Here is a 27,555-nt window from a genome sequence, read left to right as displayed (position 1 = left end):
TGAAATAACTGCACAGAGGCCAGTATCCCATCATCCAATTACCCTTTATTTAATTGTGAACATTACACTTGGTGTGGCCAGCCACCTCAGAGTCGCTCCCAAAAGTGAGGAGACGCTGAATCCCCTGTTTATATCTGTCAGCCAGGGTTCCTCGATTGGCCCAAGTTAATAACCCCAATCAAGCAGCTCAGTGAATAAGATCCACCTGGTTCCAATCACTACAGGCACATTTTTACAGGCCCTCTCTCACTTTGGTGAAAAAGAGCCCTGGAAACCTATACAATCAAGCCCAGCATGACCAAAGAAACCAGTAATACCTAGATTGTGGTTTTGTAATTTGTGGGGAAACATCCAGCTCCTTAGCATCCCACAACTATTCACATAGCTTTTCAGGTTCTTTAGACAATTTTAGCTAGCTTACACTGAACCTGTAAGAGTTCCTGTATTTTCGGAGTGATCTACTCACAAGAGTTCTCCATGTTCCATTTTCTCTTTATATCTGCATCTACATGCTTGATCATCTTCATCTTCTATATCCTCTACCTAACTTTCATCTGGGTATACAGTTCTCTTTCATGTCTGTTCAGATGTGATTTCCTTCATGGATTATCTGATCTTGCCATGGATAATTGGGTCACATGGATCAGTATACTTTTATTACCCAAGAAAAATACAGTTGATTCATTTACAATTGATACAACCACATAAGTCCTTTCCAAATATTGTTTGAAACAATTACAGATTCCACTGGTATTTTGAAGCAATATTCTTTACTGTACTGCTTCCAGGTCAAATATCACAACTCCTAAATGAAGAGGGCAACGCAAATATTGACATGAACCAGAATGAAAAAATACAACTGTTCTTTCTACAGACGTCAATGTAGATTAGGTACGATGCAGAAATTTTCCTTCAACTCAGCCTGCGTTTGTAACTGCCTTTGAGAAATTGTCTTTAAATGAATGTACAAACCTTCAATTTCACTGCAAAAAATTACAAAGGCAATTGGCCAAACCTACATCACTTTTGGTCATTTCCGAAAGAGAGCTGTTGCAAAATGAAAAGCACCAAAATGACAGGCAGTTGTTTGGCTCACTGGTAACTCTGTGGGCCAGAATGCTATTTCATGTCACCAAGAGGTTCATGTAGAATAAAGGGTCTTGGGTAGTACAGCAACAGATTTTATCTGATATTAACATTAATGTTACGTTACTTTGCAGCATCAAGTAACTTTGCATCTCATCCCTCTCAAAAATCTCTGGGAAAATGTTCAGTGTTGTTCACGTGTTGTTATGGAGTCACATTTCTAGGTGAGTGGTTACTGTCATCAAATGAGCATGTCAAACTCAGTTGCTTTTGATGTTGGATTGAGTCAAACTCCAATGTTTGCTTGTTTTCTTCATATGTCCTTGTTCATAACCGAACTACGTTTGTGACTATGTATTTTTATATTTCAAAAATATTCATAAAAAATGAGTTTTGTGGCAGAATCAGACACAACTTAAACTTGAAGGGCAACGGAGCATTTTGTCTTATGGCACCTGGAAGAATGAAATGGCCATACTTTTAAACAGAAATGCTGGAGTTTTAACTGATTCATTTCTCAGATCATACCATGTGCACTGAACAGAAACATTGTCGCCTATAGCCTGACTGTAGACCCATTGTGAATGATGCGGAACTCAGAATAATATGTATATACATGCAAAAACATGCAGGACTAACATATAGGATCTCTACGAATCATCAAGTACATTGATGACTGTATCGGTGCTGCCTCGTGCTCCCACGAGGAGCTTGAACAGTTCATCAACTTTACTAGCACCTTTCACCCCAACCTCAAATTCACCCGGACCATCTGCAATACCTCCCTCTCCTTCCAGGATCTCTCTGTCTGCATCTCTGGTGACCACTTCAAAACTGACATCTATTTCAAGCCCATCGACTCCCAGAGCTACCTGGATTACACCTTCTCTCACCCACCCTCCTGCAAGAATGCAATCCCTTACTCACAATTCCTCTGCCTCTGCTGTGTCTGCTCCCAAGATGGGGCATTCCAATCCCAAACATCCCAGATGTCCTCTTATTTCAAGGACTGCAAATTCGCCCCATCGGTGATTGGAAGTGCCCTCAACCCTATCTCTTGCATTTTCCGCACTTCTGCCCTCACATCCCCTCCCCCCAACAAACATAAGAACAAAATCCTCCTTGTCCTCACACATCACCCCATCAACCTCGACATCCAATGTATCATTCGCGCCACTTCCAACACCGACAATCTGACCCCACAACCAAAGAGATATTTCCCTCCCGACTCCTACTTGCTTTTCATAGGGACTGTTCTCTCTGTGAGACCCTCAGCCACTCCACACTCCTCACTACCCCCACCACCCTTGGCACCTTTCCTTGCAACTGCAGGAAGTGCTATACCTGCCCCTACACCTACCCCCTCACCTCCAGTCAAGGCACAAAACAAACTTGTCATATCAGAGAGATGTTCACTTGAACATCCATCAACTTGATCTACTGTATCCACTGCTCCTGATGTGGCCTCCTCTACATCAGTGAGACCAAGTGTAAACTCGGAGATTGTTTTGTACAGCATCTGTGCTCTGTACACAACAAATGATAACACCTTCCAGTTGCCGACCATTTTAACTCCCCCTCCCTGGGTGACATGTCCATCTTGCGCCTCCTCCAGTGTCACAATGACACCACCCGCATACTGAAGGAACAGCACCTCATATTCCATCTCGGGAGCCTACAGTCCGATGGCCTAAACATGGAATTCATCAGTTTTAAAATCTCACCACCCCCAGCCTCCTTGACCTGACACAATCTGTCCATCTTCTCTCCCACCTGTCCACTCCTCCTATCCCACTGACCAGTCCCCACCACTCCCTACCTGCACTTACCAATCACCTTCCTCAGTCCCATGCCTGCTCTCTCTATTTATTTCCTAGCTCCCTTCCACCACCCCATTTCTAAAGAAGGGTCCCAACTCAAAATGTCAATTTTCCTGCTCTTCTGATGCTACCTGGTCTGCTGTGTTCCTCCAGATCCACACTGTGTTGTCTCTGACTCAGCATCTGCAGTTCTTGCTATCCCTAGGACTAAATCTTATGTTTTTTTTCACTAAGGTTGAGCTGCATTGAATTTTTTTGAAGAGTTTGTTATCATGAGGCCTTGCAACTTCTGTTGTCATATCATACCAAACAAGGCTCATTAATAACCTAACACATCCCCACATCTTCTGTCACAGCTGATTTTTGCCCCATTTTACCACATGCCATTCTCAGAACAATTCTCCAGTCAGCTGATATCCCAGAATTCACTGCTAAACTTTGAGCTTGTACCATCTTTAAAAACCCATGGTGCAGCCAGACAAGCACTGTCAGTCCAGAGCCACCCTGCACAATTCCTGACATTTGCCCAAACATGGCAGAGGGGTGAAAATGGCTGCCCACTTTGTAGACAGGGACCTGCTGGATGGGTTGAGCTAACACAGAGTTCCTCTCCTCTCAGGACCAACAATGGAGGCCCCTACTCCAGAACATTCCATCCCTGCCTGAGGTTGCAACTAGCATAAAGGACTCTCAGCCATCCCAAGGAATGCATCAAAATATAGGAAGGAGATCTACATATAGGAGACCTATCTATACTAACCCCATTTTCCAGTCCTTGACCCCATAGCCCTGAATGTTATGACATTTCAAGTTTTCATCCAATTACTTTTTTAAACATTGTGATGTTTCTCACCTCTATTAACCTGCCAGGCACAACTACTACTGTTGGTAGAGGTGTCTTGACCAAGCAAGTGGGTAACAAGGTAGGTTAAACAAATAAACTCCAAGTAAACAGTCCCCTAGGAAGTAGTGATCTTAACAGGTGAAAACTGAGAAACTTCAGTCAGAAACAACTGTGTTTAACTTGAAAGGAGTTACAATGAAATAAGGATAGAGTTACTTAAAGTGAACTGGGAAGATAGATTAGCAGGATTGACAGTAAGCAAGCAGTGACAGACATTAAAATAGGTAATACATGGCCCACAGCAAAAATACATCCCCGTAAGGAGGAAAGGAACATGGTTAAACAAGGAAGTTAAGGAGAGTATTAAGTTGAAAGAGAAAGAACATAAAAAAGGCCAAAGTCAGTATGGCTCTGAAGACTGGGATAAATCCAGAATCCAGCAAAGAGGACTAAAAAGGAAATAAAGACAGAGAAAGTATACAATGAGGACAAACTAGTAAAAAATTTACTTTGCAGTGGAAGATATTTTGAGCAGTCCATTAACAGTAAAAGGGGAGAAATTAAGTACCACCACTATCACTAAAGTAGGATTAGACATACTAAGGGGGCTAAAGGCAGACAAGTTCCCTGGGCCTGGTGCTTACATCCTAAGATCCTAAAGAGAGAGCTATAGAAATAGTGGATACATTGGTTGTAATTTTCCAAAACTCATTGGATTCTAGAAAAGTACCAGAGGATTTGAAAACTGTTAATGTGACATACCTATTCAAAAAGGGAGGGAGGAAAACAATAGGTAACTATAGGCCATGTAGCCTAATGCCCACTGTTAGAAAAGTAGTGGAATCCATTATTAAGGAAATAAAGCAGAACATTTAGAAAATCAATCTAATCAAGCAAAATTAACATGCTTCATGAAACAGAACTCATGTCTGACTAATTTCTTAGAGTTTTTTGAGGAAGCGTTAGAGTGGATGGAAGGGAACCTGCAGAACATAGAACATAGAACAGTACAGCACAGAACAGGCCCTTCAGCCCACAATGTTGTGCCGACCATTGATCCTCATGTATGCACACTCAAATTTCTGTGACCATATGCATGTCCAGCAGTCTCTTAAATGACCCCAATGACCTTGCTTCCACAACTGCTGCTGGCAACACATTCCATGCTCTCACAACTCTCTATGTAAAGAACCCGCCTCTGACATCCCCTCTATACTTTCCTCCAACCAGCTTAAAACTATGACCCCTCGTGCTAGCCATTTCTGCCTTGGGAAATAGTCTCTGGCTATCAACTCTATCTATGCCTCTCATTATCTTGTATACCTCAAATTAGGTCCCCTCTCCTCCTCCTTTTCTCCAATGAAAAAAGACTGAGCTCAGTCAACCTCTCTTCATAAGATAAGCCCTCCAGTCCAGGCAGCATCCTGGTAAACCTCCTCTGAACCCTCTCCAAAGCATCCACATCTTTCCTATAATAGGGCGACCAGAACTGGACACATTATTCCAAGTGCAATCTAACCAAAGTTTTATAGAGCTGCAACAAGATCTCACGACTCTTAAACTCAATCCTCCTGTTAATGAAAGCCAAAACGCCACATGCTTTCTTAACAACCCTGTCCACTTGCGTGGCCATTTTAAGCGATCTATGTATCTGCACACCAAGATCCCTCTGTTTCTACACACTGCCAAGAATCCTATCCTTAATCCTGTACTCAGCTTTCAAATTCGACCTTCCAAAATGCATCACCTCGCATTTATCCAGGTTGAACCCCATCTGCCACCTCTCAGCCCATCTCTGCATCCTGTCAAGGTCCCGCTGCAGCCTACAACAGCCCTCTATTCTGTCAACGACACCTCCGACCTTTGTGTCGTCTGCAAACTTGCTGACCCATCCTTCAATCCCCTCATCCAAGTCATTAATAAAAATTACAAACAGTAGAGGCCCAAGGACAGAGCCCTGTAGAACCCCACTCACCACTGACTTCCAGGCAGAATATTTTCCTTCTACTACCACTCGCTGTCTTCTGTTGGCCAGCCAATTCTGTATCCAGGCAGCTAAGTTCCCCTGTATCCCATTCCTCCTGACCTTCTGAATGAGCCTACCATGGGGAGCCTTATCAAATGCCTTACTGAAGTCCATATACACCACATCCACAGCACGACCCTCATCAACTGTAGATGTATTGTTTTTGGACTTGCAGAAGCCACTTGACAAAGAGGCTCACACAAAGGGTTAAATCATAAGGTAAAAGCCCAGTTTTAGGTAGTATATAGGCATGGATAGAGAATTGGCTCATGGACAGCAAACAGTGAGTGAGGACAATGGGTTGTTTTTTTCAGATTGGTGATCTGTAACCAGTGAGGTTCCACAGGGTGGTAGGACCACAATTGTTTACAATGTACATTGAATTGGAGGAAGCAAGAGAATGTACTGTAGCCAAATTTTCAAATGACACAAAAATAGGCAGAAAGGCAGGTTGTGAGAGGGTTATAAACAGTTTATAGAGGATAAGTGAAGTAAGTGGGCAAAAAGTTGGCAACTGGGATATAATGTGGAGGAGGAGAGGGGACCTAATTGAGGTATACAAGATAATGAGAGGCATAGATACAGTTGATAGCCAGAGACTATTTCCCAGACCCAATAGATTAGAAAAATGACTACAGACGTTGAATAGTTTACCTCAACATGGTTATTGTGTCATAATTTGTGAATGTCATAATAAGAATCAAACAGTAATATTGATGCAGAGATGATACATCAGTCAAAGTTGCTGCTGCTGGGCAATTTCAATTTTGTTGCTTTTTCTGACTCCAGCAATCTGGCTACTGATCAGGCAATCCCATTCTTAGGCATGCAAATGCCTACTGCTACTTATCATGACTGGTAGACCTCCCACAATATAGCTGGTGTCAGTCTGAAGGATGTGCAATCATTACACTCTCCAAACCACAGCTCCTGCTACTAGCTATTTGTGCAAAATGGAGTTCACCAGAAATGGTTCAATTGCAATGGCTGTTTAATCAGACAACCTGTTAAAAAGCCTCAATAAAACAATACATACATTGCAGTCTGATATAAGACCCCAGCCTGCATCAATAAACTCCCATGCCTTATTGGTATGAACTCAGCACCTTGCCTACTCCCGTACATTTATGTTTGGTTTCGTAGACTGGTCTGATCATCTTAGCCTTGGCCAACAATACATCATTTCAATCCCTTAGATCCCTTAGACAACAGATGCTCCAGGTATGTGTATGAAATCCATGTGCAACTTTCCAACTGCACTGGACTTCTGCACCACCTGTCCTCTTGCTCTCCTCTATGTCTGTTGAAAGGATTTTAAAATATCTATTTTTCAAACCTTTTCATGGCTAAAGACTCATACTGGACTTGAAATGTTTACTCTGTTTCTCTCTCCATAGATGCTGCCAGATCCGATGAGTTTTTTTCCGTAAATAACACATTTATTTCCCATTTCTCCCCTCTATTCCAGAGGTTGATGGAGCTTTGATGAACAGTTCAGTCATTCTAACCTCTCCTAGGATCAAATGGAGTCTAGATGATGTGGATCTCATTAACAACATAACGTTAAATCCTGAGCCTCAAGAGAAATCCTTCCATTGACAGATTCAGAGCACCAGCCCATGAAACTTCAATGTGACAAGTTTGATACTGTATCAGGAAATAAACATGAAAGGAAGTTGACTGTATGTGGATTGATCTGTTCACAGATTCAAGCAAAGAACAGATAGATGACAGGCGAATTATCTAATGACGGATTGCTGCCTGGGATTGTCACAAGGCTCAGTAAACTACCAGTGAACTCTGAGGTACACACCAGGCGGTGCCTTGATATAACACAGTGTACACATAAATCTTTACTTGCCTATTGTTTTGAGCATTTCTATCAGATCCATCAAGATCCATTATCCCATCCGGCAGACAATATGAAGTCTCATGCTGCTGTTTCAAAACTGAAATATGCTGTTTCTTGGAAGATGGCCATTTCAGGAAAACTCTCAGGAATTCCTCTCCTACTTCATGAAGCTTCAGGAGAGTCACTATACAATCAAGCCAAACTTCTAAGTCCCTGAATTTGGCAATGTTTTCTCAGAAAAAGGTCATATTTTCAATTAAGGGACTCTTGCGACCCACTCAACACATTTCTTCTGTGACAAGTTTCACCATGTTTTTTGCATGGCTGTCAAAATTCAGAATTATATAACAGAATGGTAAAGTAGGATGTTTATGTATCAGCTTTTGAAAAACAATCTGTTTCAATGTGTTATGACACACCTGGGTGGCAGGTGGAACTTGAGCACTGATCACCTGGCCCAGAGTCAGGGATACTATCAATGCTCTACAAGCATTCACTGGGTATGTTAGCCCAGAATTTTTGCTAAAGTCTCTGGAGTGGGACTTGGAAGTACAACCCCCTGGCTCAGAAACAAGAGTGTTACCATTTCAGCTGCAGCAAACAAACTATTTTTAATCAGCTTGCTATAATCACCTCCAGTTCAGGTGAGACATGAACCTAGACCTTCTGGCCCCAAGGAAGGAGCACTAGCACTGTGCCACAAGAATCCCTAAGAAAATGATTAGGTGGAGAAAAAGCAAGTATGAGAATAGATCAACAAATTCGCAGTGTATTTTTTGATTACATATCAAAAGCAATAGTACTCTTTCATCCTGTTCCATATTTTCTGGATGACAAATGAGATTAACTAATTTAATTAACTAGCTAACAGCCCCTCAAAGGAGCATTGTAACTCAAATTAATTATATACAGACAGAGGATGTTAACATTCAATAGATGTGCAATTTAATAGATTCCTTTCTCTTATCTAAACAAAACATGAAAACATCAATAACGGTTAAAGACCTCCATATTCTGTACAAAGCATTAGATGAGGAAATTCAGTGGGGTGATTCCACAAGGGAATTCACAGGGCAGAAACAATAGGGAAAAGATTTTTAAAAATGTCAAAATCCCTTTACTCCATTTTACAAGGACAGAAGTATCTATAGCACATAGGTTTTACAGTTGAAGAAGGTAGGTCACTATGCCTTCTCTAAGGTAACTAATGATGGACAATAAATGTTAGCATTTCCAACGACATTCACACAATATGTGCAAAAGCATAGTAAAGAAAAGGGCACTGGCCGAAACAGCCAATGCAAATCTGAGATTACACCTATCAGGAATGAAGAACATTCCCACTGTGATGGTTCAACAAATCAAACAGGCACAACACACATTTATGGGGAAGAGGAGAAGCAAATGGGGGGAATAAAGTATATGTTGATGCGTTGAGATGAGGAGGTGGTAGGTGAAGAACTGGACAGCCGGGTGGCCAGTTTCTGTACAGTAAGAATTATGTGATAATATTTGCATCCCTCTAAAGAAGGTGAGGAAGGGTCAGCATGTTTCCCAATCACCCGCATTTGCATCCAACCCCAACAAGTATCCTTTAAATCGGTTTGCATCCAAAATTGGATCTGCCACCCAGGTTTTCCATAACAGCCAGGTTTAAGGTGCCAGATTGTGGTTAGCTATCCCCATTTAGCATGAGCTCAGACTTCACAGGTCCCAGGTGGGGCAATGATTCCAGATTGGCCCCAAATCAGAATGGATGGGGCAGGGCTGGAGCTTGACAAACAACAGTTGGCAAAAAAAACTGTGCTCCTCCAGTTCCTTTTTTGTCTCAGAATCCCTTAATTGTGATTTCTCCACTATCAGTAGCGATGAATTCAACTGCTTGAGGCCCAAGTGCTGGAATTCTCCGTAAACCTATCCACCCATGTTTTTTCCTTGAAAGTATCCTTAAAGCCCTTCTCTTTTACTAAAACTTTGGTGTATATCCAAATATTATCTCAACTGTCTATTGCATTTGTGTTTGATAACTATTCCTATGAACTGTCTTGGGATGTTTTACTACTTTACCACTACAAATGGACTAGAAACAATGAGGAGGACAGTAACCAATTTTGAGAGAACACAGAACAATGAAATGGGCAGACACAGAACAGATTAAAATTAATACAGTGAAGAATGAAGTGATATAGTTTAGAAAGGAGGTAATATAAATTATTATTCACTAATAGCATATGGGCATCGATGGCTAGACCTTCATTTATTGCCCATTCATAGTTGCCCTTGACAATGTAGTGATGAGTTGCCTCTTGAAACTTTGCATCCTGTTTGGAAAAGATACACCCACAATCCTGGAGTTCCAGGATTTTGACCTGCGACACTGAAAGAACAGCGATATATTTCCAAGATAGCAGCTTGAAGGGAAGCATGTAGATGATTCCCACGTATTGGCAGCCCTTAACCTGATGGGTGGGTGTGGTTGTAGGGTTGGAAGGTGCTGTCTACTGAGCCTTGGTGAATTTCTATGGTGCGTCTTGCAGATGGAATGCATTGATGCTGCTGAGCATGGTAATGGAGAGTGAATATTTGTCAATGTGGTGCCAGTCAAGTTGGCTGCTTTGTCCTGCTTCTTGAGCATCGTTAGATTTACACTCATCCAGACAAGTGGAGAATATTCCATCACACTCCTTTCTTGCAGCTTGCAAATGGTAGACAGGCTTTACGGAGTCAACAGGTGAGTTACCCACTGCAGGATTCCCAACTTCTAACCTGCTTTTGTAGTCACTATTTATACGGTTAGTTCAGTTGAGTTTCATGTCAATGGTAACCCCCAGGATGTTGATTGTAGGGCATTCAGTGATGGTTATGCCATTGTATATCAAGACCTGATGGTTAGAGATGGTCTTTGCCTCGCACTTGAATGAAATAAATGTTACTTAAATGGTACAATTTGACAGTGGCAGTTCTTATACTGCTGAAAAATCACAAACCAGAGGGATCAATGAGGAAAAATATTTTTTTACAGCGAGATGGTGTGATCTAGAATGTTCTATCTGAAATAACAGTCAAAACAGTTTAATAGTAAAAGCTAACAGTCATTGCAGAATTACTTGCAGCAGAATAATTTACAAGCCTATATAGAATAAGTACAGAAGTGTTTGAATAATTCTTTCAAAAAAGCCAGCGTAGGTGCAATGTACTGAATAGTTTCCTTCCTTACTCTATCATTGTTCATGTAGACAGACATAAACCTAAACTTGCTCACAAAATTTGGTGATCTCAGATTTCCAATATCACTGTTTCATTCCACAAATGCTGTACAACTGGAGATAATAGGAACTGCAGATGCTGGAGAATCCAAGATAACAAAGTGTGGAGCTGGATGAACACAGCAGGCCAAGCAGCATCTTAGGAGCACAAAAGCTGACATTTCGGGCCAAGACCCTTCATCAGAAATGGGGGAGGCGTAGAGGGTTCTGAAATAAATAGGGAGAGGGGGGAGGCGGATCGAAGATGGATAGAGGAGAAGATAGGTGAAGAGGAGACATCCAAGTTAAAGAGGCGGGGATGGAGCCAGTAAAAGGTGAGTGTAGGTGGGGAGGTAGGGAGGGGATAGGTCAATCTGGGGAGGGCAGACAGGTCAAGGGGGCTTGAGGTGGGAGGAGGGGATAGGTGAGAGAAGAACAGGTTAGGGAGGCAGGGACGAGCTGGGCTGGTTTTGGGATGCAGTAGGGGAGGGGAGATTTTGAAGCTTGTGAAATCCCCCAAACCAACCACAACCTCATCACCTCAGGTGACCTTCCACCCCTAACCCCACACCGCCCCCTTCTATTTCCTTTCCAAAATCCACAAACCTGCCTGCCCTAGTTGACCCATTGTCTCTGCCTGCTCCTGCCTCACCGAACTCATCTCCACCTAACTGGACTCCATTTTCTCCCCCTTGGTCCAGGAACTCCCTACCTACATCCGTGACACTACCCATACCCTCCACCTCCTCCAGAATAGATAGATAGATTCTTGGTTACCAAGAGATGACAGATTTTACATCAATTGCCTTTAAACTCAGAAAGAAAAAAATCCCCATCTGTCTTAAATGGGCTATCACTTATTTTTAAATTATGATCTCTCATTCGATATTCTACCATATTCACTGACACTTGTCATAGAATCTATACAGTGTTGAAACAGGCCATTTGACCCACTGAGTCCACACTGTCCCTCTGAAGAGCATCCCACACAGACCCATCCCCATCCTTTCATTGTAGCCCTGCATTTCCCATGACCTATCCACCTAGCCTGTACATCCCCGGATTCTATGGGCAATTTAGCGTGGCCAATCCATCCAACCTGTACATCTTTGGACAATGGGAGGAAAACAGAGCACCCAGAGGAAACTCACGCAGACACAGGGAGAAAGTGCAAACTCCACACAGCTGCTCAAGGCTGGAATCAAAGCCAGGTCCCTGGCATTGTGGGGGCAACCTGAGCCACCATGTCACCACAAGCATGCCTCTCTTTCAAATCCTGTTTTCATCTCAAACAAAAGTTTTGTTTGGCTCATAGAGTCAAGGACGGCTATATCAGTGAAAAAGGCCTTTAGCCCATCTAGTCTGCGCTGCCAAATAACAACCAGATTGGTATTACAATGAATGTATAAATATTTCTCAAATGTTATGAACCACCCATATAAGAAGTGAGTGCCAAACTCCTACCAACCTCTGGGTGAAAGAAAATTTCCTCACATCCCCTCTAAATCTCCTATCCCTGGTCACCGATCCCTCTACTAGAGGGAAAAGTTCCTTCATGTCTACCCTATCTCTGCCTCTCATAATTTTACACATCTCAGTCATATTGCCCCCTCAGTCTCCTCCGCTCCAAGAAAACAACTCCAGTCTATCCAATCTCTCTTCACAACTAAAACTCTCCTGTTAGGAAACATCCCTGGGAAATCTTCTCTGCACCTTCTGCAATGCAACCATATCCCTCCTTTATAATGTAGTTTTGAGAAATGCAGACAGAAGTCTAGCCAGAACCTAACTTGTGTTTTTTATAGTTCCAGCATAATCTACCTGCTCTTCAACTCTATGCCTCTTCTACCTCGTTCATCTCCTTTGCTTTCTCATTCCTTTCTTATGTTTGATTACATGTAAAAACAACCTGCTTTCACACCCACATTTCATTCCAAGATCTTGATATTTAATTTCCCCAGTTGCCACTTGATTACAGACCTTCTGCTTTGTTCTTTCGGTTCCCTTCCACTTGCCTTTTCTCAGGTTTGCTGAAAGATCATCATCCTGGAACATTAATTATTTCTCTCTGCAGGAGCTGTCTGAATTGCTGACTGATTTTTTAGCATTTTATGTTGTAATTACAAGATTGGTAACAATGTAATTTTATGTTTCCACCAGCAAAAAGATTGATTAACTGGGTCGAGAAAAACAGCAACAAATGGATATCAACTCCAGTAAGAGTGCCAATTAATTTTCAATGAATAGAAAGGATCAGTCAAGGTAGTTTTTAAAATGTTTTAAAGCCAGGAGCCAAGAGAACCAAAGTGATTTAAGGCTGTATGTACACAGATTAGATTTAGATTCCCAGTGTGGAAACAGGCCCTTTGGCCCAACAAGTCCACACTGCCCCTTGGAGCATCCCACCCAGACCCATCCCCCATAACCTACACACCCCTGAACACTACGGGCAATTTAGCATGGCCGATCCACCTAACCTGCACATCTTTAGACTGCGGGAGGAAACCACATCACCCGGAGGAAATCCACGCAGACAGGGGGAGAATGTGCAAACTCCACACAGACAGTCGCCCAAGGCTGGAATCAAACCTGGGTTGCTGGTGCTATGAGGCTACAGTGCTAAACACTGAGCCACCATGCCACCTCAAGCTATTTCCTTACTGATTGGGGAGAAATCTAGGACTAAGCTTGGCCATTAAGAAGACAGAATATTCAGAAATGCTTCTTCCACAAAGGTTAGTGGAACTCTCATAGAAAAAGCAGTAGGTACTAGCTCCGCTAATGATGTTAAATCTGTGATCAATAGGATAGTATGAGCATAGGTAGATGAAACCACAGGGGGTGAATGGAATTAGAGAGTACAGATCAAATAGGATCTAATTGCTATTTCCATGCTTCCAACCTCTCCCTCACCTTTGCATTGCACTTAATGAGCTTTGCACATAAATTATTTAATTGGAATCATTAGTCATAGAATCATAGAGATATACAGCATGGAAAGAGGCCCTTTGGTCTAACTCATCCATGCCTATCAGATATCCTATATATATTGAGTCCTATTTTCCAGCATTTGGCCCATATGTTCTAAACCCTTCACATTCAAATACCCATCCAGATGCCTTTTAAATGTTGTAAATGTACCAGCCACCTCCACTTCTTTTGGCAGCTCATTCTGTACATGCACCACCCTCTGCATGAAAAAGTTGCCTCTTAGGTCCCTTTTATATCTTTTCCCTCTCACCTTAAACATATGACCTCTAGTTTTGGGCTTCCCCACCACTTGGAAAGACCTTGCCTACTTACACAATCCATGCCTCTTGTGATTTTATCAACCTCAGCTTCTGACGTTCCAGGGAAAATAGCCTCAGTCTATTCAGCCTCTCCCTATAGCTCAAACCCTTCAACCCTTGCAACAACTTTGAAAATATTTTCAGAGCCCTTTCTAGTTTCACAACATCCTTCCTACATCAGGGAGACCAGAACCGCACACAATATTCAAAAAATGGCCAAAACACTGTCCTGCATAGCTACAACATGACCTCTCAACTCCTGTACTCGATGCATTGACCAATAAAGACAAGCACACCAAATGCCTCAACTGGTGACTTGATTCAAAAATAGAAATTGTTGGAAAAATTCAGCAGGTCTGGCAGCATTTCTGGAGAGAAATCAGAATTAACATTTCGGGCTGAGTGACCTTTCCTCAGAACTAATGGTAACTAGGAAATGTGCATTTTTGTGCACAAGATAGGGTGGGGGGAAGGGGTAAGGAGCAAGCGATAGGTGGGGACAGAGCCCAAAGAGAGAGAAGAGCAGTTGGACATACAAAGGAGTGGATAACAATCAGGCTAGGAGGGTGAATAACTGTTAATGGAGACAGTTAGTGGCTAACAATCGGTGGTGTGTAATAATGGACTATGTGATAATAGGGCCTGGTATGTGGGGGTTGGGGTAAAGACATAGGGGAACTCAAACCCTAAAGTTATTGAATTGATATGGAGTCCGGAAGGCTACAAGGTGATCAAATAGAAAATGAGGTACTATTCCTCCCACTTGCACTGAGCTTCGTTGGAGCAAGCCTAAGACAGAGATGTTGGCCGGGGAACTGGGTGTTGTGTTGGTGGGCAACCAGAAGTTCAAGATCTTTTTTGCAGGCAGAATGCTAGTGTTCTATAAAGCAGTCACCCAGTCTATGATGAAGGGTCTCGGCCCGAAACGTCAACTTTTGTGCTCCTGAGATGCTGCTTGGCCTGCTGTGTTCATCCAGCTCCACACTTTTGTTATCCAGTGAGTGGAGTGGGATGGTGGCTCAGTGGTTAGCACTGCAGCCTCACAGCACCAGGGACCCAGGTTTGATCCCAGCCTCGGGCAGCTATCTGTGTGGAGTCTGCACATTCTCCCCGTGTCTGCGTGGGTTTCCCCCAGGTGCCCTGGTTTCCTCCCACAGTCAAAGATGTGCAGGCTAGGTGGATTGGCCATGCTAAATTGCCCACAGTGTTCAGGGATGTGTGGGTTATATGGGGATGGGTCTAGGTGGGATGCTTCAAGGGGCTGTGTGAACTTGTTGGGCCGAAGGGCCTGTTTCCACACTGTAGGGAATCTAAAAAATCTGCATCCCCTTCTCAGATCCACCAAGGGCCTATCCATCATAGACCTAAACTGTGATTAAGATGAGAAGGCAATGGGGTTCCCCTCCACAAAGCTTATTGCAAGAGGATTAGATTCAGCCTGGGGTTAGTAAACAAAATTAGAACTCAAGAGACTGGGGTAATATATTCACATTTGGTTAAATGAACAGAAAGCAGAGAGCAGGAATAAACAGGACATTCATGTTGGTGTCATCCTCACCTGCAAAGGATAGCCACTAACAACAGGAGTTAGTAATTGGTTCTCAGTTATCTCGAATTTGTATTAAGAGCTTTAATGAGGGGACTGAGTAGAACATCTTATCATCAGTTAATCTGGGTATGTGAAATAGGAAAGTAAGTAGTGAGGAGAATGTAAAGTGATCCTTGCTTCTGGATTAAAAAAATGTGAAGTGATCCAACTGGGAGACAGACAGGCTGGTGAGTGGGATAGTTGAAAAACAGTGTGGTGAAGTATGAAATTATCCACTTGACAAGAAAAATAGAAATATCTTTTTAGATGCTGTGAAACTGGAAAATGTGTGCAGTGGGACCTCGGGTATCTTTTATATTTGAATCACAAGCTTAATATGCAAGTATAGACAGGCAATAGGAAGAGAAATAGTGTTTTTTCTTCACAAAATGATTAGTGTATAAGAATGAAAAATCCTTAATTATAGTGGGCATTGGGGCAGCTTTATTTGAAGTACTTTGTGCAGATATGTCACTCTACCTAAGGAATGGAACACATGCCCTAGAGCGAGTGCTCTAGTGAAAGGCTTTCTAGACTTGTTGATTGAGGGGCTGACTGCAAGGAGAGAGATTGAGTAAACTAGGCCTGTGTTCCCTTGAGTTAAGTAGGTTACTAAGTGATCCAACTGTGCCAAAACTCTTAACAGGGTTTAAAGGATAGTTGCTGAGAAAATGTTTCCAAGCTGAGAAACTTAGAACATAGAGTCAGTGTCTTAGAATAAAGGGATAGCTATTCAGGGCTGAGCTGATGCGAAATTTCTTCAGTTGAAGGGATGTGAATAGTTTGAATTCTCTATCCAGAGAGGTATGGATGCTCTGTTGTTTACATATTCAAAATACAATGATTGATCATTCCATTTGTACTTCAAAAAAAAAACTAACGGCATATCGAAATTGTAAGGCAAGCAGAGATAAGGTTGAGTATCCGCCATGATCTCCTTGAATGGCATAGCAGAACTAAACAACAAAATTATGCACTCCATCTGCATTTCTTATCACAACCAATCATACAGTCCAGTCAAAAATAAAACAAAGAACTGTGGATGCTGGAAATCTGAAACAAAAGCAGTAAGTGCTGGAGAAAACCATCAGTTTAACGAAAGGGCACTGAACTCAAAATGTTAACTCTTGTTCCGATCTCTATAGATGTTGCCAGGCCTGATGATTTTCTCAAAAACTTTATTTTCTAGTTAGTTCAGTCTCCTTGCCACAAGCTACCTCGAGAGAAGCCAATCCTAAAATGTGAGTCTTAAGCAGGCTTTTGGACACTTATCTGCACAAGGTAGGAGTTATCACCGGGTTCACACATGAGCAAAAGACATCTATCTTATCTTTTTCCAATATGGCAGGCAGTATATTTCCTGCTGGAAATAAACACAAGCTTTCTGCCTGCTATATCAGTTAGTTAGTAAGCCAGTTAGCGCCTGGAGAAATGGGATCTCATAGCTAAACCAACTGACTTATAATTCTAAATAAAATTCTTTTGTTGAATTTTTGCTCCCAACCATGCAAAAATAAGTTTGTATTTTATTCGGTGCAAAATATTTATTAAAAGATGACTCATTACTGGCATGCTAAAAAATAAGCGTACCATGATGGAGTAACATTGGGAGGAAATTTTCTCCTCTTAGGTAGTGAGAACGATGGTGAGAGAAATGATTTAAAATACAAGAAGGAGTCCAAAGAATCATTTTCTGATGTTGACAAAAGCTCTTTCTTCAGTCCTCACACCTTAGATGGTGAGTTCAGAATTCCACTGGCAGATGATGAAAAGCTTATTTCCATGCATTCTCATTTAATAAATACCTCAATTCTCTGTACTAACATCACACTTGCAACTTTTCTCTCCACAACGGAGAAGCCTGATGACACAAAAACTCAGTTAAACAGCAACATGTCTCATCAGTGCCCGTTGCAGCTCATGGAAGAGCCATCTAGTTTTCTTTTAAATGGAACCACTTCTTCTGCATTAGGTGTTTCCACAATTAATGACCATGCTCTTTCCAAGCCCTTCAACAATGCAACTTGACACCAGCAAAGCTGCAGACTCACAACACCAGCTTGGTCTCAACACAACTCAGCCGTGATCTGAACCATCTGCCTTCAAAGTGAAGGCAGCTAGGTCTTTATGTATCTATCTTTTCTTTATTTCTTAGTCTTTGTTTAATCACTGAATTACTTTCTGCTAAAATTGGTATCCCTTCAGTGCTTCAAAATGTGCAGTTTGTAAAATTGTCAGGATATATTTGAACATTCACTATGATAACAACAGGCAGCATTTTGTGCAACTTTCTCAGCAGTTCACTGCACCCTGAGGGACAGTGGACATATAAGCTGCTGACTGAACATCTCTGAGCCTCGTATGTAATTGTGCTGCCTTGAAAAGCTCATACCTGGAAGCAGCATTTTCTGAATGAAATGTGCGGAATCGTCACCAATTCTGTATTCTCTCCCATACAGGTGGGTGCAAGTATTGAAGAATGTGAGCAAACCAGGCCATTGTACACATTCTGGATATTCTGATCAGCCCTAGTGTCCTCCATATTAATGTGCAGCAGCTTGGCTACAGTTATTATGGCTAAGATTCAAAGGTCTCTGACATATGAGGCTAACAGCAGTCAAAGATTTGGTTGCTTGAGAGATGAACAACCGTTGGCTATTGCAGCATCATGCATCTCTGGGACCTTAGAAGCATAGAATCCCTACAGTGCAGACAGAGTCTATTTGGCCTATTGTGTTTGCACCAACCCGCTAAAAAGCATTTCATCCAGATATCCCCATAACCTTACATTTACTATGGCTAATCCACCTAGCCTGCACATCCCTAGACAATATGGTATGAAAAAGCTCTTCATTTCTCACATGAATGTGACATAGCCAGTCAGAATTAAGTTATATTTTACATCAATACATATATCAAAAATAATGTTATAGCAGACAATGTAAGTGAAAAAGTATTGACAAAAAAATGATATCTCATTTACAATAATGTAGCTCCTGCACCACCTATGTGCCCTCAGTGTGTTTTCTTTTGCTTCTCCCTCCCAAGCCACCTTGGCAGTGCATCCTCAAAGTTAACAGGCTTCCTCCTCAGAGGTGCAGCTGTCGCTGAGGAGTTCATGCTGGGGTTTCTTCATTCTGGAAGTTCTGAGTGAAATGACTGGCAACAGAGGAAAGGGGAAGTTAGCTGGAGATTGGTAAAAGCTTGTGCAGAACATGAAAAAGTTAGCATTGGTGATAATCAGACAGTAGCACAGCACATTGGAGCTTACTGAGTTGAGTAGCCATGAGTGTCTTCCCAGCCAGATCCACTATCTTCTCCTCATAGAGAGTGAAGAGCTAGTTGTCCACCACATCCCGTGCTTGTGCTGGCCTGCTCAGCCTGATTGTGGGCCAGGTTTCCCTGCAATGATAGGAAAGCAAAGTTTGGACTAGGATGGAGGTGGATGCAAGGGCTGTTAGTGACCAAGCATGAACGTGCGAAGTGGTGAGGTGTCACCAGGGTGATTAGGAAGTGTTGAGGGCTGGAACCAGTCATAATTGTGGAGGATGTGGTGGTGTGAGCTTTGAGTGGTCATGATGAGTGCAATGCTGAACCTTGTTGTCTATGAGCCGAGGTGAGAAGTGTGTCCACTGGCAGATCACAGCGTGTAAACGTCATATAAGAGTGAGGTTGCAGAGAGGTGATTGTGCCACTTACCCATGCTGAGTGCAGGAGACTGTTAGCCTTCTTACAAACAGCTGGGTATCCCTGCTGATGGTTGAGACAGTAATGAATATTCCGCTATCTCTGCCTGAAGTGGTTAGGTCTGTCCTCTTGTGTGACCAACCAGGAAGGCAACTGATATTCTCGCCACCATTTTGTTCACCAGTGCCTTCAGATCTTTCTTTATGAGGCATTGAGCAAGCTTAGCTCTCTTCTCTGCCACAGTGTGAGGGGTAGGTACTGGTTTGCCTCATCTGAAGTGGTATCCAGCTTGGCTTTACATATAGCACTTGCCGGAGATTAATTGCTCCAAATGCAGCAGAAATGACACCATGAAACCTGCTCACTGCCATTCTTCAACTTCAAATGGGAAAGTTCCTGCCACATTATCCAAAATTCTGTTTGTATGCAATCATTTCTGACCCTTTAAGAAGATATTAATTCTGTCTTATGTATTTACACACAAATATTATTCCGGGACCACAATCTGACACCCTTATACTTATATTGCCATAGTGAATTGCATCAGAAACAAATGTAAATCATGGATTATACTTAAAACCTAATTTGGATAAAAAAGATTTTTGTTTCGCACATCAACTTGACAGTCAGAATAAGCCAACGCACAGAACCAGCTAGAACTGGAAAGAGCAGGTTTCCGAGCTGTGCAAACATCAAGCTAATTTAGCCCAGTGTCAATCAATAACTAAAACTGTGTGCCTTTTTCCAACTTTTAAAGCAGTAGAAACACCATTTTTTATCTGTTACACATCAATGATTCACTGGACAAAGATTGTTAGCATCCAAAATGCTGACAGACAAAGCAATAGGTGGTCATTTACTCATGCTAACAAATGCAAATGTTCACACATAAATGGCAAAGACATTTTTCAGAGAAATGCTTAAACACCTTGGTCAAGATTTTAGCCATTTCAGAGAATATTTTTGAAGTGAGAAAATGGTGGAAGCGATCAGAAATCTTCAGTCCCACCACCGACTATGGTATCTCCTATTTTTGCAGCAGTAGAATTGGAGCAGGCTGAATTTCAGATACAATATTTAAAATCATTATATGTTTCAACTTACGTCAGATTTTGGCATTTGCTTCATATGAAACATGAAGCATGCAACTAAGCCTGCTCAGAACAGACCTGAACATTGTGGATTTGATTAGATAATCAGGGTACAAACCTGGAGGGTAAGGTACCATTCTGGACATGGTCCTGGGCCATCTTCGAGGTAGGTCATGTCTTCCAAGGTGATCTTTGGGACTGTAAAAGGTAGGCATAAACGTGTATTAAGAAGTTTCTAAATTCACTGTCAAGCTCACCGGAACTGTTGGAACCATCTGTCAAGACTTGTTATAAGAGTCAAAGCATTTCTTTAATTCATTCACAAGATGTGGGCTTTGCTGGCGAGGTCAGCATTTATCACCGATCTCTAACTATCCTTGAGAAGACGGTGGTCAGCCTCATTCTTGAAACACTGCAGTCCTTGTGGTGTAGTTACATCCGTTGTGCTATTACACAGGGCGTTCAAGGATATTAACCCAGTGATGGTGAAGAAATGGTGATACGGCTCCAGTTCAATATGGTGTGTGGCATATACAGAAACCGTGTTGCTGTCCATGAAGTCTTGATGAATTCCTGCAATGCATCGTGTAGATGGTACATGCTGGTACAACTCTATGGCGGTGGAAGAAGTGAATGTTGAAGGTGGTGCCAATCAAGCAGCCTGGATTGCCCTGGATGATGTTCAGCTTCTTGAATGTTATTGGAGCTGCACTCATCTCACCAAGTTGTGATCTTGATTTATGCCTTTTATATGGCAGACTGGCTTTGAGGAGTAAGGAGGTGAGCTCACAGAATTAGGAAAATAGTAAACAGGGACAGGAATAGGCAATTCAACCATTCAGACTGGAGATGGGGGTGGGATGAGGGGATATATGAGTGTGTAGAGAAAGGTTTAACAATTTCTGTTCGGTTGAAAGTAGGAGGCTTTTGGTTTTATACTTCATTTAATTTTCAGGTTATTTCGCTTAAATGAGCCTTCCGTTGCACTTCAGGGATTCTTGATACCTGCTGGCTACTGGGGCTCATTGGCTTCCGGCCATCACTTTAAGGATGCCCCATTTAGTTTCAAATGGCAGGGGGGGGGGGGGGGTTGGGGTGGGGAAGGAAGGTACTGTGGGGTAGGGGGAATACATTTTTAAGACCTTTTCTCACTAAGTTAAAGTTAGTTGTTCAACACATGTTTAGACAGGGGAGAGGGGAGAAACCAAAATGTTTCCAAAAAAAAACCAGAGGGCTAGATAGTTAAGGGTTGAATTATGTTCAGCAGGGAATGTGATGCTTCATCATTTGGGAGGATGGATGCTGCTCCCAGAAGGAAAAACCGGAAGAATTGGGAATCTTGGATTCTCCAGCATCTGCAGTTCCCATTATCTCAGAACTGGGAATGAGGTATTTTAGTCCAACTCAACTCATATACTTTTAAGTTGGGCTCCAGTACAATAAGTGTGTTTTATTTTCTGAGGACATTTTGTCAGCTCTTAGTAAACACTTCCTTGGAAGAGGCAAAGTGCGTGAGACGAGGGACCATGAGGCGGGGGTGGAGCATTTAGGTTTAATATGACAGGAATGAAAGCTTGGTTAGTTTCTGAAAGGGTAACACACAAAGCTTATGCAAATAAAAATGGTATAACCTACCATTACCAGAGTGACATGATTTTAAACTTATTATCCTGTGCTTCTGGTGAAGTCCTTTGTACTCCCAAGACTACTAAACTCTTCTGATATAGAAATATATATATATGTAAATTGACATATTTAAATACAGCATGATGATCAATGTAATCATTCCATGCCGATATATAGCATCCTTTTAACTGAATTTTCAGAACACAGCACGCATGTGGTAGTTCCCTCATTTGTACTGTTAATTTAGTTTTGAGTAGCTCACCAGTAAACAAGTTAGTTGTTGATCTACTGAAAATAGATTTTCCAGCAGAAATGTCAGGAACGAGAATATAGATGCAATCCTTTGGAATCCAAAAGGCAAATATAAAAAATCCGAATGTTCAAGAAATTGCTGTCTAAACTACTTTGAAAGAACAGAAGAATGTAAGCAATTTGTGCGAGTATTCTAATTTGGATTCAACAAATTGATTGCTTGTGATCTGTCTTCTGACCAAATGTGTGGTTAATAAATTAGCATTAGCCTTGTACGGCCAGACAGAGGTACATTCACAAACCTGCTAGCAGTCAATGAAAACTGGATCTAAACACCATAAACATTAGAAGTTACTTCACTGATGGTAGGCTCCTGGAATCCGAATGAAGAGAGCAACACAAAAGTTACCATGGTACTGGCAGCGAGAAACATTACTAACAGCAAGTGAACAGTCAAATGTTTTCATGGCAAAGAAGTTAATGCCCTTCACTGCGGGTAATGACACCAAGAGCATTGTCATGATGCTATGCCAACAAACTTATAAAATACAAGGGTGAATAGATATTTGTTTATATATCATTGTACTTCAAAAGGTGGATGTTACTAATTTAATTAATTATTTTGAAATGTTTCTGGTAAGAATGTTCATCATCCACAGCTTAGGAAGAATTTGGCAAATAAATATCCTGCATCATACAAGGATATTTCTGATGGATGCAAGTTACAAAGCTATCATAAACACTTCTGCATTCCAAATTGCCAGCACTGTGCAGGCATAGGAATTTGTCATTTATCATACATTACAGTGGGGAACGTATGTGTTTAAAGAACTAAGATGAGTGACGGTGAAAAGTCAAGTCATTTTACAAAAAATACAAATAAAACTCAAAGGGGTGAATTCTCCCAGGCTCTTGGTGATGAGGATAGTAAGCAAGAAAGTTCCAAGAGAAAAAAGGGCGTTGACCAGTGGTTGATGAATTCCCAGTTCTAGCTACTATTCCTACATGAGGACTGTGTCCAATGCTGCCAAATTGCATCTGAGACTCAATTCTAATTAAGGTCAAGTGATTCATTATGATAACGTCCACATCACAAGCCAATTTTTCCATGGTGACTGTGTATGCAGGAATGAGTTCAGCTGCACCTACAGACTTGCTACAAGGAGCGACTGGAGCTGCAGATGGACTCACTATGGAGTATCCATGTAGCTGAGAATATCTTGGATATCACATTTAGCAAGCTGGTCTCACCATCAGTAAGGGTTACAGACAGAGAAGAGTTGGGTGACCATCAGGAAGATGAATACGTATGGGCAGACAGTGCAGGAGTCACCTGTGGACATTCTTCTCTCACAAGGGTATCCCGTTTTGGATATTTTGGGGGAATACCCTCAGGGAAAAGCAGCAGTAGCAGGCAGATCAGTGGCACCACTGGCATGGTTCTACAGCAGGAAGAGTTGAGGGTAGGCAAGCAGTAATGACAGGGGACTCTATGATCAGGGGCATGTTTATGGCCACAAGTGAGACTCCAGGATTGTATGTTGCCTCCCTGGTGCCATGTTCAAGGATGTCTCTGAGTGGGCACAAGCTACTCTGAAGGGCAGGCTGAGCAGCCAGATATTGTGGCCCATATTGGTATCAACAACATAGGCAGAAAGAGAGATGAGGTCTTGCAAACAGTGTTCAGGGAGCTAGGTAGGAAGTTGAAAAGCAGGACCTCTAAAATTGTAATCTCAGGATTATTTCCTGTGCTGTATGCCAGTGCGGTTAAGAATAGGAAGGTAGTACAATTACGTGCATGACTAAAGAGCTGGTGTAGAAGGGACAGCTTCAGATAACTGGATTAGCACCAATATCCTGCAGGAAGGCTTGCTATTGCCACTCAGGAGGGTTTAAACAGACAGATGGTGTTTAATCCAGACAAATGAGAGGTGATGCATTTTGGAAGATCTAATGGAGGAGGGAAATATACAGTAAATGGCAGAACCCTTAGTAGCCTCAATATAGAAAGAAATCTCAGTGTACAGGTCCACAATTCCTTGAAAGTGACAACACAAGTGGATAAGTGGTCAAGAAGGCATAAAGCATGCTTGCTTTCATCAGGCAGTACATAGAGTATAAAAGTTGGCAAGTCATGTTGCAGCTGTATTGAACTTTAATTAGGTCGCATTTGGAATATTGCATACAGTCCTGGCTGCCACATTAGAAAGATATGGAGGCTTGGAAGCTTTGGACAGTGTACAAAAACAGCTTACAAGGATATTGTCTGGGGGCGATATTAGTTATAAGGAAAGATCAGACAAGTTTGATTTGTTTTCACTTGAACATCTAAGGATAGAGGTAACCCAGGGAGAAATGTCAACTACTTTGGAGAACAGTTTAAAGTAAAAGGGGATAAGTTCAAATAGATGTAAGAGGCAAGTTCTTTACACAGAGTGTTAAGTACCTGGAATACATTAGCAGAGGTGGTGGTGGGCAATACAATAGTAACATTTAAGAGACATCTTGCCAGACCCATGAATGCACAAGGAATAAAAGGATACATACCGCACAGAGGCAAAAGGTATTTGGTTTAGGAAGGCATACATGTCAGCACAGTCTTGCGCGCTGAAGAGACTGAACTGTGCTGCATTGTTATTTATATCTTTGTACCAGGGTACTTCAATATCCTTTCTGAAAGTTTCAGAAGTTGCAAAGGTTATAATGTCTGTCTAAAATCAATAGGCTAACTGTTCTGTATTTAATTTCGATAATTGAGTTGTTCTATGAAGAAAGAGAAAAATTTACATTTTACATACATTTACAAATAACTAGATAATCAACAATTCGCTAGAAGCAATGAAATAAGTCATAATTTCATAACTTTGAATAGATAATGAATATAACTGAAGCACTTCTTCAAAAGTTCATTAATCATAGTGGGACAGCTCGTTGGAATGACCACATAGTGCATGAGCGGCTGACAGAACATAAGGTCATATTTGAGATACCACAGGAAAATTACACACCTGGCAGGAAAATTTAAATCTTCATCTGACATTTAAAAGATAATTCTTTTTTTTACCTTCCAAGTCTTCTTTTTCAAAATGTGATTTCTGAATCGTGCATGTTCCCCCTCTGTCTACAACAGCTTCTTCATCATTTCTCTGTAAAAAAAAATCTATTCCTTAATCCAAGGTTTGGAAACAACTATAACTAACGTCATTTGGAGCTTCTTTAAAACATACTATTACAATGGTAATACATTTCACAATTATAGCTACTATCAGAAGGCTTAAAGAATGTTAATAGTTCTTCATGTGATCACACTATGATGACAAGTACGCTCACATGAACCAAGGAAGAGATTCCCACAAAAATCTTTCCGTTATTGTTAAACAATTCTGTCAGAATCATAAATTCCTGGTAGATTTCCAAAATTCTCCAAATCAGTAAGCCTCTCATTCTGCTACCCAATCACCCTCGTAGGCCAACTTCCCTTCAAACAGTAACCCCATCCAACAGCTCAATTTCCCTCCAACTTGTAGTCACTCTTTCAATAGTGAAACTTTCCCTCCTTACTATAATTCCACCAAATGATCCAACTTCCCATTACAATTTTGTAATCTCCCTAAAAACAGAAATTTCATCCATTCCACCCAATCTTTACTCAGCTACCCACCACAACCAGCACTTTTCAGTTTATGTCACTGAATATTTTCAACATCAAATCAACACTTCCCCATAATTCAAAGAACTTCCAGTTTATTTTTTCAATAAAACTCCTGTGTATACTTTGTTAAACAACTCTAGAAAGAACATATATCCAAATCTACAGTACCATCTCAAATAAGCTTCTGTTTCCTTCTTGAAGAATTTAATCAAGTTAATGGCATGGATTTGTCTTTAACTTATCATTTCTAGCCCTCCCTTGTTAACTTATGCCTTCCAAGTGAAAGATTATTTTCCCAATTAGGTAAAACAACTGTTGATGTTCGCATTCATTTTGGCCAAAGCCAAGGATTTACATCGCAATATGTACTTTAGCGGTGGTCATTTTCACCTTACCACTGGGGTACTGTGCATTGGATGGGATGAATAAAAAAGCAAAATCAGATGTGGTTCATGAACAGACAGGCAATTATACAATGCACAGAAAATGAGAAATGGAAGCAAGAGTAGCTCACTGTTGTCAGCTTTTCTTCCATGCTGAAGTAATTCACAACGTGTCACATACTATTAGTGTTCACATATACTTGAATTGTGCCTTTGTCATTCATTTATTTTGGTTAATTCTTTACCATAATATAACCAGAACAGCACACAACCAGCCTAACCCTGTGAAGGTTTATGAGATACCACTATCATTTAAAAATTAGAGCTTGAAAGTAGAGGGAAACAGGTTTTTGATTTTCACCTCTCTGAAGACAATTTGTTTATTTAAGCATCCAAAACTCATTTTATTATCAGAGGGCAAAGACAGCACACTCAAGAAATTATGTGACTTCAGCAAAATGACTAAAGAAGCTACCTGGTGATGTAGTTGTTGAAGTGTTTATTAAGTTGAGCTTTTAAGATCCAGAGTGAGGAAGCTGGAGAGGGAACAACAAGCAGGGCCAATTCAGAGAGCAAAAAGTCCATAACAAAAGATATTACACAGCCTAAAGCTCTGTGAGGAAAGTAAACTAGTTAGCTTGTCTCTGAGTCTCAGGAAGAGACTATAATGGAAATAAATGCATTGGTGAATGCAGAAATTGAAAGCAGCACTGAGGATGACAGTCTGTTAGTGATACCCATGCGTAAATGATTATATCTTTCTTTTTACTGTTTGTAATTAGATCTTTCCAAGTTGTCTCATAAATATAGCACTGTTCTGTTTTTTTTTATTTGAAAAATGTTGAATTTCAGACGGAAATGTGATCTTTAAAGAAATGCATATGTGAAGATGCTGAACATATAACGGGAGAGTTTTTACGAAACATTTCACAAATTGGAATTTCAAATCTTTTGGCTGTTAAGGCCTGCAGGGAATAGAAAATACAGCACTGGATTATTTGAAATCTTTAGATAAGGTTACGCTCAGAGTTAGTAGATAAATTGAAGGGACAATTAAAAGGGGGATTTCATAAAGATGAGATGCTTATCATACAACACTTAGCATCAAAATGA

At 41.3% G+C, this 27,555-nt stretch overlaps 1 protein-coding gene across 5 annotated transcripts in view; it reads right to left on the bottom strand.

The window, feature by feature from the left end:
* The window catches only part of slc4a10a (solute carrier family 4 member 10a), a 265,329-nt gene that overhangs the window by 203,433 nt on the left and 34,341 nt on the right, over positions 1-27,555 (bottom strand). For all 5 annotated transcript variants that reach the window (XM_048534170.1, XM_048534165.1, XM_048534168.1 and 2 more), the window contains exon 2: positions 25,472-25,553. In XM_048534170.1, coding sequence (XP_048390127.1) covers positions 25,472-25,553 — 82 coding nt within the window. The remainder of the gene's footprint in view (positions 1-25,471; positions 25,554-27,555) is intronic.

This window comes from Stegostoma tigrinum, chromosome 7, assembly GCF_030684315.1.
Source record: "Stegostoma tigrinum isolate sSteTig4 chromosome 7, sSteTig4.hap1, whole genome shotgun sequence".
In the NCBI taxonomy this organism is placed as follows: domain Eukaryota; kingdom Metazoa; phylum Chordata; class Chondrichthyes; order Orectolobiformes; family Stegostomatidae; genus Stegostoma; species Stegostoma tigrinum.
Note: the sequence above shows the minus strand (reverse complement) of the source record. Positions and strands in the feature narration are given on the sequence as shown.